Source organism: Scyliorhinus torazame, chromosome 12 (genome assembly GCF_047496885.1).
Source record: "Scyliorhinus torazame isolate Kashiwa2021f chromosome 12, sScyTor2.1, whole genome shotgun sequence".
NCBI lineage: Eukaryota > Metazoa > Chordata > Chondrichthyes > Carcharhiniformes > Scyliorhinidae > Scyliorhinus > Scyliorhinus torazame.
In genome coordinates this window covers 23,190,567-23,204,716 of record NC_092718.1, presented here as the reverse complement: position 1 = coordinate 23,204,716, position 14,150 = coordinate 23,190,567, and the positions used below count along the sequence as shown (strand labels likewise).

General features: G+C 45.9%; 1 protein-coding gene across 1 annotated transcript in view; it reads right to left on the bottom strand.

Moving 5' to 3' along the window:
• LOC140387432 (aggrecan core protein-like) overlaps positions 1-14,150 on the bottom strand; it is a 143,414-nt gene that overhangs the window by 68,201 nt on the left and 61,063 nt on the right. Inside the window, 6 exon segments of the mRNA XM_072470532.1 lie at positions 3,024-3,198; positions 4,306-5,022; positions 6,229-6,522; positions 9,779-9,851; positions 9,853-9,907; positions 13,493-13,667. Of these exon segments, the coding sequence (XP_072326633.1) occupies positions 3,024-3,198; positions 4,306-5,022; positions 6,229-6,522; positions 9,779-9,851; positions 9,853-9,907; positions 13,493-13,667 (1,489 nt within the window).

Here is a 14,150-nt window from a genome sequence, read left to right as displayed (position 1 = left end):
TCTTGGAAAGAGCACCCTACCCAAGGTCAACACCGCCACCCTATCCCCATAATCCAGTAACCCCACCCAACACTAAGGGCAATTTTGGACACGAAGGGCAATTTATCATGGCCAATCCACCTAACCTGCCCATCTTTGGACTGTGGGAGGAAACCGGAGCACCCGGAGGAAACCCACGCACACACGGGGAGAACGTGCAGACTCCGCACAGACAGTGACCCAAGCCAGAATCGAACCTGGGACCCTGGAGCTGTGAAGCAATTGTGCTATCCACAATGCTACCGTGCTGCCCCAAATATTGGCCAGGACACCAGGGATAACTTTTTTAAAATTAATTTACGGTATCTGGGCGTCTCTGGTTAGGCCAGCTGGTTTGCCCATCCCTAGTTGCCCTTCAGAAGGTGGTGGTGCGCTGCCTTCTTGAACCGCTGCAGTCCTTGAGGTGTAGGTATACCCACTATGCTGTTAGGGAGAGTTCCAGGATTTTGCCCCAGCGACAGTGAAAGAACGGCGATATATTTCCAAGTCAGAGGGGCAGCACGGTGGCGCAGTGGGTTAGCCCTGCAGCCTCACGGCACTGAGGTCACAGGTTCGATCCCGGCTCTGGGTCACTGTCCATGTGGAGTTTGCACATTCTCCCCGTGTTTGCGTGGGTTTCGCCCCCACAACCCAAAGATGTGTAGGCTAGGTGGATTGGCCACACTAAATTGCCCCTTAATTGGAAAAAACTAATTGGGTACTCTTAAAAAAAAATTTTTTTTTAATTTAAGAATATTTCCAAGTCAGGGTGGTGAGTGACTTGGAGGAGAACTCCAGGTGGTGGGGCTCCCAGGAATCTGCTATTCTTGTCCTTCCAAATGGCAGTGATCGTGAGTTTAGAAGGTGCTGTCTAAGGAACATTGGTGAGTTACTGCAGTGCATCCTGTCGATGGTACACATGTACACACTGTTCGTCGGTGGTGGAGAGTTTGAATGTTTGTGGAAGGGGGAGCAATCAAACGGGCTGCTTTGTCCTGGATGGTGTTGAGCATCTTGAGTGTTGTTGGAGCTGCACTCATCCAGGCAAGTGGAGAGTATTCCAGTACACCCCTGACTTGTGCCATGTAGATGGTGGTCAGGCTTTGGGGTCAGTAGGTGAGTTACTCGCCATAGGATTCCTAGTCTTTGACCGGCCCTGGTAGCCACAACATTAATGTGGCTAGTGCAGTTCAGTTTCTGATCAATGGTAACCTCCAGGAAGTTTCTCGCTCCCTGTCAAAATAATGCCACGGGGATCTTTTATGCCCACCTGAGGGGGCGACACAAAACCCCAAGTTAGCATCTTATCTGAAAGGCAAGGTCACAGGGCAGACTGTAATAGAGGTGTTAAAACTTTTTGAACCAGTTTTCTTTCTACTGTACCAATTCAGGAGTGAATGAAAGTCGCCATAGGTCCCGAAGACCATAAGCTGCTCTCCCCATGTGAGAGGGAGCTGACAGGTGGTGATTTAACCTGAGGGTCACCACACCTCAGGAGAGGGAGGTAGGGGAATGAAACACAGACTGTTGGTGTTTCGCCGCATTGCAAACCAGCCGTCTAGCCAACTGAACTAACTGACCCCCGGATCTCAGGCCGTGGAGTCAAGAAACACGGACGGGATTCTCCCAGCCCCGCGCCGGGCCGGTGAATCCCCGGTAATGGGCCACGGCGCCCCGACGCCGGCACACGATTCTCCGCAGTGCGCCGGCCCCTGTAGCCCTGCGCCATTGAAGGAGTCCACTGCACATGCGCACGTTGGCGCTGGTGCCACTGCGCATGGCCTTGTTGGCGGCGGCGCAACTGCGCATGCACGGATCCGGCGGCGCCCAGTTCGCGCCGGGATCTGCAGCTGGAGCAGTGCGAACCTCTCCAGCGCCAGAATTAGACGTGGGAGCGGCCCGTTCACGCATTCGTAATACGCAACGGCGTTTACGACAGCGTGGACACTCTGCCGCGGGATTGGAGAATCCCGCCCCACATCTTCACACAAAGGGTAGCAGAAATTTGGAACGCTCTCCCATAAAAGGCTGCAGATGCTGACACAATGGAAGCTTTCAAGACTGACACCAAAAGATGTTTGGTAGTCAAGGATAACAAGAGATATGGAGCAGAGCAATGGCAGGGCGGGCGGGGGAGGGGGGGGGGGGGGCGGGGAATGGTGCCAAATTGCAGATCAGCTATTATTTGAACTGAATGGCCTCCTCCTGTTGAAAATAATTGTCAATACTTGATATTATTTATCTGCTGTTTAATGGCTGCACTAGCACATGAACAAACATCACCATTAAACTAACGGTGAAGGGAAATTCATAAAATGGTGTTCGCTTTGTAGGTTATAATTTGCAAATATTTCCATTGATGGGTGATGCCAGAACCACAGGGCATAAATCATAGAATAGAATCCCTCCAAGGAGGCCATTCAGCCTTTCGAGTCTGCACCAACCCTTTGAAAGGGCACCCTACCTAGCCTCAATCCCCCACCCTATCCCTGTAATTCCACCTCGGGGCAATTTAGCAAGGCCAATTCTCCTAACCTGCACATCTTTGGACTGTGTGTGTGTGTGTGTGGTTGGGTGGGGGGGGGCACCCACCAACACGAACACGGGGCGAATGTGTAAACTCCACAGACAGTCACCCAAGGTCAGAATCGCACCCAGGTCTCTGGCACTGACAGGCAGCAGTGCTAACCACTGCAATGCCGTGCCACCCCTTACAAGGTAGTCACTGATAAATCTATTAGGGAATTCAGGAGAAGGATCCTTACCCAGTGAGTGGTTAGATTATTGGACCCACTCTCACAGAGTAGTTGACATCAATAGTGTAGGAGCATTTAAGGGGGATGTGGATAAGCATACGAGGGACAAGAAATCAAAGGAGATGCGGATTGGGGGTAGATGGAGGAGGGGTGCATGACCAGCAAGGACCTGATGGGTCATTTTCTGTGCTGTAAACAATTTGTTGACAACATATTGCTTGGAGCAAAGGGATTTAGTGTGTCTTTTACCTGACAGTCTGGTCAGAGAGCCAGCCGGCATCGCACTGGTTGTACCCTTGTTCATAGGCTGCTTGAAGCTGCTGAGGGGTGGCGATGATGGCACTATTTTCTAAGCAGGAAATTTGGGCCTCAGTGAAGTTGAGAGTGTATCTGCTCGAAATAGCACGGTAATGGAAAACAATCCCTGTTGAGCAACACAAAGGTAGGTGATTGAGTCGAGTCAAATACAACATGCTACATACAATGGGTGCAATGGATGCAACCACACTATCACACCATTACCCCTCTACCATATAATGTATATTGGCAGTATTTTAGTAGTATAAAGAACAGACAGTCACCCATGGTCACCCAAGGTTCCCATTGTAAACGGCCCTTTTATCATACATCAATGATACCTGACTCCCAGGGCAGAAATATAAAGAATGCTTTGCTGAATGTTGTTCCAATTACAAAAGACCATGATATTGAACATCCTGCAATTGAACAAATACTAATTGTTTCATAGAAACCTCTTTGTTGGATAATATTTTACCTGATTTGTAGAATTAAATTGCATTAGAGAGTTGACTCAAGAAGGATCAGGTCCATTTCTACATTATTGATTTTGCCTAATCCCCTGTACTAAAATACACAAAAAGCATCAAACCACCGGACCAACCTCCAGGCAATTTTCTCTTTGTCTTTTGGGTCATTATAATTTCCTCTTGCATATTTAGATCAGGCTTTATCATCACATAGTCAGTTGATAGACATAGTGACCTCTCATTCCCCAATTAAGTAGTCACACCAAGCATTGTCTTTGGTTCTAACAGAAGATTCGAAAACATTTAAATAGATATATTCTTACAAATGAAAAAGTTGTGTTCCAGGAGGTAACTCGGTGGACTGTTGCTTTGCACATGATCAGGAAGATTAAAAAAAGTTCTTGACATGTGTGTGGCAATGGCAAGCCAATAGTTATTGCCAGTTCCTTGCTGCTCAAACGCAAAGAGCTTGTCCCGAGAAACCACCTTATGTGGGACTGGAGTCAAGTAAAGGTGGAGCTTTTGTTCCCTGAATGACTGTAATGAATCTATTAAGTTTCTCCTCATACAAACAACCAGATTTCTTGAACTCAATTCCATAACTTGTCCCTGCAGGACTAGAACTCAACCTGTGGGTTACCAGTCCATTACCATAGCCACCAGGTTAACATACCCTCTTCTACTACCTTTTGTCCCCCATCAAATACACCATCTAATGACAAATTTGTCCTTGTACACTTACTGCGGTAACTATATTAACTTACCAGTTGGGGTGATTGGGCTGATGGGAAATATTGGTTCTATTGTTGCACTTCCTTCCTCTTCAGTCGATATTTGGGTGATGGCCTCTGTGCCCGGGGTACCTGTTTCTTGTGGAGCTGTTGTTAGCTCCTCGGGCATCGTCGCAAGGACAACAGGAGCTGCTGTTGCAGCAGTAATAACCTCCTCAATGGTGGCGAGAGTCTCCTGTGGAGTCGCCGTGACTTCCTCAAGCCTCGCAGTCGCTGTCCCTTCTTCGACAGGTACAGACACCACAACAGTTGCGACTTCGGAAACCGTGACTTCTGTTTGGGAGATGGCTGCAGTAACAGCCGATACGATTCCAGAGGTGGTCAATTCTTCACTCAGTGTTATGTTTTCAGGTAGGTCCGTAATTTTATGAGCAAGTGTTTCCTGGCTAATGGACAGAACAGGTTCCTCAGAAGTTGGAATGCTGCCAGTCTCTGGGGTGAGAACCTCTGGAAATCCGGTCACCCCAGGTGTCTCCTCAGTGAATGGAAGAGTTACTGGAGTAAAAGGACCAAGTGTGATAATGTCAGCCTTTGCTTCTTTCTCTCTGCTGACTTTTGTGAAGAACTGCTCTACCCTTTCAGTAATAGTTTGAACAGTAAAGGCACTTCCTTCGTCAGTAAATAACTCTTCTGGCTCCGTGGCTGGGTAGGTTAATGGCGTCTCCGTGAATGCTTCTATATCAGTACTTGCTGTTGAAAAAGAAAAGGTTATTAGCAAAGGGGACACTTTAGGGAGGACCCCTATTCTACTTTACTTTGCATAGAGTAACATCAAATTGAATTATTTGTCAAAATGTCCTCTTAGTCCAAAAGGCTGCATGATTATAAAAAGTAGAGACTGAGGCCTAGGCTAAGCAAGTATATTCTTATCTCTATCACAATCCATTCAAGCTCATTATCAGTACGGGATTGTTAGCATTAACTATTAGGTGTAGAAATTGCATCGGGCTCATTTTTGGTTCCATAATAGGTGGTGTGCACAGAGTCAACTGGGAGGCCTGGGATTTGCCATTTGCTGTGCTGTGGAGCCAAACAAAGCACCCTCTTTCTTCTGGCTGCACTGAAATGTTTTTGATCTTGCTTATTGATGGCTACAAGCCCACTATAGAACCGAGTTCACCAGTTTAGTGCACAGGTTTTGAAACAGTCATTGGGTCCCTTGCATGTGAAAATGGGGTGGGGGGAGAGGTGAGTGCTACAGCTGCTAAGGCAGCTGTCTATACTATTACTTAGCTCTGATGGGATGCAACAAGAGTGCACACACAAGCACACAAGGCGTGGGTTCAAACCCTGAAGTGGAATGGTATCAAAAATAATTTCAAAATTCTTCCTAAAGAGTTATCATCTCAGTGTTCAAATTACAGTTTTACGAAAGTGATCAAACCACTTTTCTATATTGTGGTCTGTGCTAATAATGCGAACTAAGGAAACTTTCTTTTTAATTGAAGTGAGCTTTAGCCATTGAATAATAAAGTTAAGCCCGCCAAGCCAGTCATATCCACCAGACCTCTCAAGATCTTCTCTCTCCAGATTCATCTGCTTCAATTACCTTCTTGGCCTATTGATGCTCATGGCCACTTCCCATGATCATAGTGAATGGTGGAGCAGGCTTGAAGGGTCGAGTGGCCTACTCCTGCTCCTATTTGTGGCAGAACATGCTGGAAGGGCCAAATGGCTTACTCTTGCTCCAATGTTTCTATGTCTTTGGGTTAAACAATTTCTGTTGGTTTCCTCTCTCGCTTCTGCTACGTAAAAAAAAAAAAACTTGTATCCCTCAGAATTTGAACTCTTCATCAGAATTAACAATCCATTTTTATGAGCTTCAGAAACCCCTCATTGCAAAAATAAAAACCAACATTTATAAGTCCAAGCAAACTGGAATTCTTAATGGCTTACCACTGAAGCAGTAGGCATCATGTCGAGTGATCGGATCAGGGTAACAAGTTTGGTTCGGGTACCGGTACACAGTTCTTACACCTAGTAGGTTACCACCACAGTTGGGTCGTCGCTTCGAGATTGGGTATCTGACACTGGCATCAGCAAGCCAGCCAGTATTGCACTGATCCATGCCATCTTTCCATGCCATGTACAATTGCCCAGTGGTGGCTAACTGGGCACCTTTGTCATAGCAAGCTTCCATTGCTTCCTTAAACGCATATCTTCCAGTGGTAGTTATGTAGAAGACGTTACCTACCAACAAGAATTTGATCAATTGAGTGAAGTAAGCCCATTTCAAATTTGAACAAAGTCATTCCACTAGAAGGTTGAAGGGCGTGTCCAGAGATGAGACCCCTTAAAACTGAATAGCTCGGACAACACTAGAATAGTTCTACACAAGTTAGTTTATTAAGGATTGAGATTAATAATAGAAATTATACCCAGTAATCATTATTAACCATTAAACCTGTATTTTTAGGACAATGCAGCAATAAGCATTTAAACTCTTACTACAAGAAGTGGCCACAATGCATGATGGGATTTAAGCTAGCGAACGTGCCCGTGTTTTTGAGACAAACAGGATTGTGAGGTCAGCAAATAACATAGTCAACTCAGTAAACAGTTCTTATCGGTGCCCCCAATATCCTGTCCTGGACAATCTATGGTGTAAAGAGGAAACCAACTTTGGCATCCTGCCCCTGGATGAACAATGAGGTCGACAGGAACTGACTGCGACACAGGATGGGAATGTCAGAAAAACAACTTTATAGTGGACACAAGATCCTGGTAAACAACAGGTGACAGGGTGGGGTTAAATCATGAGCTGATCACAAATCATCATTTTGCTTAAAGTAAATTTTACTGGATAATGTAGAAGTGACAGCTCCAAGGATTGGATCAAATCCAACTGGGGTGGGCTATTGGTTTTTGGGAAATCTTATAATTGGTGTGTTTTTATCAGTGTTAGCCAGATTGATATTGGCATTTATCCAGATCTCTCTCTCATGTACATGAACCAAACTTGGAATAATAAAGCCATCTTAACCAGGTTGATGTGTCTGCAGAACTGCGTATTAAGCTGAGCCATAACTAAGAGGGAGGTACCCCACATAAAAGCTTGCTCAATACTAAGGCCTTGGGAATGCTCCTACAAAGCTTACACCTGAAAAATGGTAGCAGAGCAGGGAAATTCATTAGCCCCCAAACCCCAATCTTTTCACATGGATCAACCCAGCTTACTTGTTTTCAATCTTTTCCCTGTCCAGAATAGCATCTAACTGCCTCTTAAACCCATGTCCTTTTCTAATATCCATTGGGTGAAGACGTTTCCCTGACTGCCCTTATTCTTTACTACCTTTAAAAATAAATAAATTTAGAGTACCCAATTCATTTTTTCCCAATTAAGGGGTAATTTAGCATGGCCAATCCACCTAACCTGCACATCTTTGGGTTGCGGGGGCGAAACCCACGCAAACACGGGCAGAATGTGCAAACTCCACAGGGACAGTGACCCAGAGCCGGGATCGAACCTGGGACCTTGGCGCCGTGGAGGCAACAGGGCTAACGCACTGCGTCACTGTGCTGCCCCTTTATTCTTTACTACCTGATGCGAAACTGGTGTCTTCTGAATCTGAAAAGCGGGGTTAATCAACAGTTGTGAATTGTAACCAAGTTTGGTTATAATTGGTTATGGCATAATCGGACTGTTAAACCTAACCATGCAACTAGGTATTGAAAAGTGTCCAACACTAACATGTTAAATATTACACAACCTTGCTCATAATGCTGCTTTTGCTCTCCGTGATGAGAGGATTGGAAAGGAGTTATAATGTTCCATGTGTATATTTAACACGCAGAATAATATCAGTTTGCTCTTCCACCAAGCTGCAATGCTAAACAGAAACGCACTGTTCTCCCTTCTGGTTACATTGGAGAAGATGAGTGGTCCATAATGCTTGCCCATCTCCTTATTCATCTCCTTCTATCAATATTTATTTAGAAAATGCAATGACCATGAATCCTTTTACATGGCCAGCACTTATCCATTGCCTTTCAAAACGTCCCAGGTCTCCTGCCTGCACATTAGACAGGAGCCGATTTAGCACACTGGGCTAAATCACTGGCTTTTAAAGCAGATCAAGGCAGGCCAGCAGCACGGTTCAATTCCCGTACCAGCCTCCCCGAACAGGCATCGGAATGTGGAGATTCGGGGCTTTTCACAGTAACTTCATTTGAAGCCTACTTGTGACAATAAGCGATTTAAGGGCTGGTTTAGCACAGTGGGCTAAACAGCTGGATTGCAATGCAGAACAATGCCAGCAGCGCGGGTTCAATTCCCGTACCGTCCTCCCCGAACAGGTGCCGGAATGTGGTGACTAGGGGCTTTTCACAGCAACTTCATTGAAGCCTACTTGTGACTATAAGCGATTATTATTATATATAGAACATTGTGTGTGTGTAGTTTTCTTTTGATGCAGAACCTAATCTAAATTGTTTATTTCCTTTAAACCTTGCTGATCCTGACTGTAGTATCCCACACACAAGTTTACCTGCTGCCCAATTAGAGGATTTAAAAGATTTAGGAGGTCTACATTTAAGACAGGAGCCTGACCTCAACTATGATCTTTCGTTTAATTCATTCATTGCTGTAAGGCCCGGCATTTATTGTCCATCCCTAATTGCTCTCGAGAAGAACCTGTCGGCTTGCAGTTACTAATGTGTGACTACAATAATTAGTTCTGAAGAGGCATGTGATATGTAGAATGTCTAGAATATAAAGGGTTAATGTAATATCATAATTGACCATAAGATGGAGCTAGGTACAGATCTATATAAAGCACTGACTCTCAGGCTTCTGAGAGAGGGCTGGAGAGAGTGCAGAGAGGTCTAGAGAGTGCAGAGTTCAGTTATGGATAGAGTGTAGAGACTACTGTTATTGAGTGTAAATTGCTAGACTATTGCTTGCTATAGGAGTAAGTGGTCAAGCTTTTATAAGTAGTGTAATAAATGTTAGCTTTGTTATTGAATTTAGCTTCTGCGGTCTTCGTGAACACTTCGACATCCATCCTGATGATAAGAATCACAAAGAACACCACAAGGCACGTTCAATGGTGTTTCTCTTTCCACAGTGCTGCCAGACTGGCTGAGAGTTTAAAGTACTTTGCTTTTATTTCATATGCTATGTATTAATATGAACATATATACCGGTAATGAAATACTGCCTCCAAACCTGCTCTACATAGATTCTAACAAAACCAAGTCAGATGATCTGTTATCACCTGGCACTCCAATTGTTCCAACCCTTCTGGCTTTGTGGGGTCAACTTCATTAACATGGTGCACGTTAGTTCTTGATCCACATTGCATTTGACATTGAGGAATGACTGGAGGAGACTAAACTTGAGCATCATCTGGCCATGTTGAGATTGTGTTCTCTCATATTCTTTTCAACTTTGTGCATCCTGCATTGTGGACCTCAATCTGGTTTTGCCAGGAAACACATTCCTTACCTTGTAATTCTTTTGCAAAACAATAAACGTCATAGGTTTCATTTGTATCTCGAAGACCATACGATCTGACACCCTGGGTATTCATCCAAATTACCATAGCATCCCACTCGTGGATTGTGAATTGGATACCTAGGATTAGAATTCCGGAAGTATTTATCAGGAATAATGTTAGCAGTGTCTTTTTTTTTTGTTCACTACAAATATTGGGATTCACTGTAGAAATTCAAAATAGGAACTGTCTGGGCCCAGACCAACATCCTCAATCTTCTGGCTCGTTTTATGTTTTGGACATGCATAAAGATCGCACAGCCGACCTGTGGCATAGACCATCACCAACCACAGTAAATATTGACTTTGTGATGCATTTAAAAGGAGTATTACCTGGACTGCTAGCTTACCTAGAGACTGTCTAATTCCGTTTCACACAGAAGCCATGCAGCCAGACTGTAAATGGAATTAGCCATGTCTGGTTTTGAACCAAGCTGCAGAAATGAAAAAAAGACCTGATATCTTTATTGTATCAGGCAGACGCCAGTTTAGTGGCTCTCTCCATTAATGTTGGATGCCAGTGGACAAGAGTGTTTGCTGTGTTAATTCCAACAATAGTATATGGTGGAAGAGTGATACAGAAGCTTGTCCCTTTATCTTCAGCAAGTTTATTCTTCAAACAGCTCAGTAGAGTTACAAACATTTTTATGGTCCCGGTCCCCCCCCCCCCCCCCCCCCCCCCCCCCACCCGTCCCCCCCCACCAACCCCCCCCAACTGTTGCAGCTGTCTCTATTTATACTCCTATTTTGGGGTAAAACAGATAACCAATTAAAATAAATCAGATAAAACTGAAATTAAAATGAAAATCGCTTATTGTCACAAGTAGGCTTCAAATGAAGTAACTGTGAAAAGCCCCTAGTCGCCACATTGCAGTGCCTGTTCGGGGAGGCTGGTACAGGAATTGAACCCGCGCTGCTGCCTGCCTTGGTCCTGCTTTAAAAGCCAGCTATTTAGCCCTGTGCTAAACCAGTTTTTAAGGGATACTGCCTGAAGCAAAAACCAAATCACAAATGAAACTTGAAAGATCAAAGCATTTAAAGGGGGTCGCCAAGGCACCCAAACTCTCTGGGCGCGATTCTCCGCTACCACGCCGGTTTGGAAAATCGCCTGGGTCGCCAAACTTTCCCGCGACGCCGGTCCGATGCCCTCCCGCGATTCACGGAAGCGGCCAGATCGGCACAATCGTGTTTTGCGCGGCGCGGTCCAGTGAATAGCCCGAGGCAGCCAAAATGGCGATTCACCGATACCCCCGCAATTCTCAGTGCCGGATGGGCTGAGCAGCCTGCCCAAAGCGGCGCGTCCACACCTGGGTTGCTGCCGGCGGGAACAGCGCGGGAACGCTGAGGGGGGTGGCCTGCGTTGGGGGGGGGGGCTGGGGGGGGGGCCTCTGGGGGGGGGGGAGGGGGAGGGGGGGGAGGGGGAGGGGGGTGGGGGCTGGGGGGGGGGGAGGGGGGGGGCTGTGGGGGGAGGGGGGGAGGGGGGGGAGGGGGTGGGGGCTGGGGGGGGGCTGGGGGGGGTGGGGGCTGGGGGGGCTGGGGGGGGGCTGTGGGGGAGGGGGGGCTGTGGGGGGGAGGGGGGGGATCCTGCAACCGGGGGGGGCCTCAAATGGGGCCTGGCCCGCGATCGGTGCCCACCGATCGTCGGGCCGGCCTCTCTGAAGGAGGACCTCCTTTCTTCCACAGCCCCGCAATGAAGGAGGACCTCCTTTCTTCCGCAGCCCCGCAAGATCCGTCAGGCATCTTCTTGCGGGGCGGACTCGGCGAGGACGGCAACCACGCATGCGCAGGTTGGCGCCGGCCAACCCGCGCATGCGTGGGTGACGCCAGTTATGCGGCGTCGGCCGCGTCATGTATGCGGTGCCGCCTTTATGCCGAGCCAAGGCCTGCCGTGCGTAAATGACGTGGCGCCACTCCCAGCCCATTATTGGGCCCTGAATCGGTCGGGATAGGGGCCGTTTCGTGCCGTCGTGAACCTCGACGGCGTTCATGACGGCGCGAACACTCTGCCTCCATTTCGGAGAATCCCGCCCTCTATTTATACTCTTCATCCAATGCTCATTCCCTGTCCTTAACAATTCAATTGGCTTAATAGCCAATTGTCAAAGGGAATAATTGCTAAGATGCTGATATGCTGTTACTGAGAAGCCTAGTGAAATGTGCACAGGGTGAATTGAGTTTTAGCATGAAATATCTATACAAATAATATCAGTGGTGCTTTCACACACTGAAAATTTACTTGCTCTTAGAGCTGTGATGAATTTAAGAAATTGTCACATCTTATTGCAGCAATTCTATAAAAATCTGGGTTATGATGCATACAGACAGTATGCATACAGGCAGCATGCCTGCTAAAACTGTGATTAAGGGTCATAAAAGTGAAGCAATCATTGATGTTGCAGGTGAAATGTTCTGTTGGTAGATTTGAGAACCATTTACTTGTTTGCAGCTAGTTAACTAATGGAATACTGTTTATATTTAAAGGACAACTGGAGTGTGGATAATTTATGAGGGGTATTGTGTTTGATCCTGGCTAAACAGTCATGGCACATCTTGTGTGAGGAGACAGAAGAAATGCCTTATGCTTTGGGTACAGATTATATAATTAAGAGGAGGAGCCAGGTCTGTCTGAACAAGTGAGCTCTTCCTACAATTTTAATTTGGCCACAGGTGATTCAATTTTAGTCCTGAAAAGTTCTCTCTCCAAAGATCCTGCACAGCGAAAGAAAGCAAAAAAAAATCTGGTTGTTAACATTATTCATGAGTGGTATTTGAACTAAATTGCTTTGCTTAATTGGAATAGAGTGGCAGATTTATGAAATAACTTATAGTTTCTTCTTTTACTTAAGAACTGTTGTAATCGTAAAGCTATTCCTTTGTTGCTAATGTGGTTACTTCTGTGTTTAAATTAAAGTTTGTTTTAACATAAGAAAATACCTACTAGTCAGTGTTATCACTCCTATGGCGCAAGTAACCTTTCCTCACAGTTTTACGAATTGCAAATAGTTGGATCCTCATCCAGGATCCTAACAGATCTCGGATGACTCAACGGCAATTGCCCTGCCCGGCACATAGGCCAGGAAGATTCCATATTTGATTTCCAACTTGTGCTGAGTTAACCAACGTTTTGATGGAAAACAGAGTCGAGGGGGGTGACAGGAGATCAGTCATAGTTACTGCTCTCAATCACCACCTAGTGATCCCTGCTAGAAAGTCCACCTACACTGATAAGGGGATGAAATTATGCTCAGCTGTGATGACCCGTCATGGTTGAATTGTTTGCCAAGATTCACCATCTGGACTCAAGTGGAAAGGCTATTTCAATGAGGTCTATGAAAGCAATTGATATCGAGATCATCAGACTAAATATTGGTCATGTTCTCTCCGGGAGAGGAGAAAATAGGAAACATGTATTCTGGCATATGTTAGATCATCTCTTATATGCTGAAGTGTAAAATAATTTCTACACAACATTAATTCTACTAAATAAATGTTAGGGTAATGCATGCAATTCCGGTGCCACTCGTGGGGCCTCATTGCAGTTTATGGACTCAATGAGACCTGGGAAAACTGGCTGTATTATCTTGTTAAATCTAGGACCTCACACCCCATGGTCCCAAAATGGTATCCCACCCACATTGGTGGGCAAAAAGTAGAATTGGTCCAGACCTTACTGTTTGATCGGCTAACCATCCAGCATCACACTGATCAAATCCATCATCATAAGCTGCCTGCAGTTGCCCTGGGGTTGCGATGGTGGCAGTGTTGTCAATACAAGCCTGCTGGGCTTTGTAGAAGTTGAGGGTGTACCTGCTGGAAATGGCACGGTAATGGAAGACAACACCTGGAATCAGAAAAGAAAATGCAGGTAACAAACGCCCTCTAGTGTTAACTTCCAGTATTGATAGTGGGTTGTAAATTGCTCGTTGGAAGGTTGTCCAGAGCCCAGTCTGTTGCGTTTCGACTGAGCAGACCCTGCGAGTGAAATGAAAGTCAAGATGGCTCATTGTAATCAGGGGTAGCTGTAGATGGCACAAGACTTTGCCATTGCATTCTCTTCTTTGCCACGGTTTCTACTGATCAAATGCTGTTAACTCTTTATTTTGGCCAGCTTGTGTATGGGCTGGAATTTGGCCTTCCCATCTGATCTTTCACATTTTTCCTTTGTTTTGCACACCCATGTTAGGAGAGTGGACTTGAAGAAAATGTACTCCCAATGTGACTTCAACAATGGTAAAAGGCCCAACAATGCTACAACAAATCTATTTGGCAGAGGAAGGACCACCTCTCTTGGGAGAGCATTTGGAGTCACTCTGGTGGGTATTGG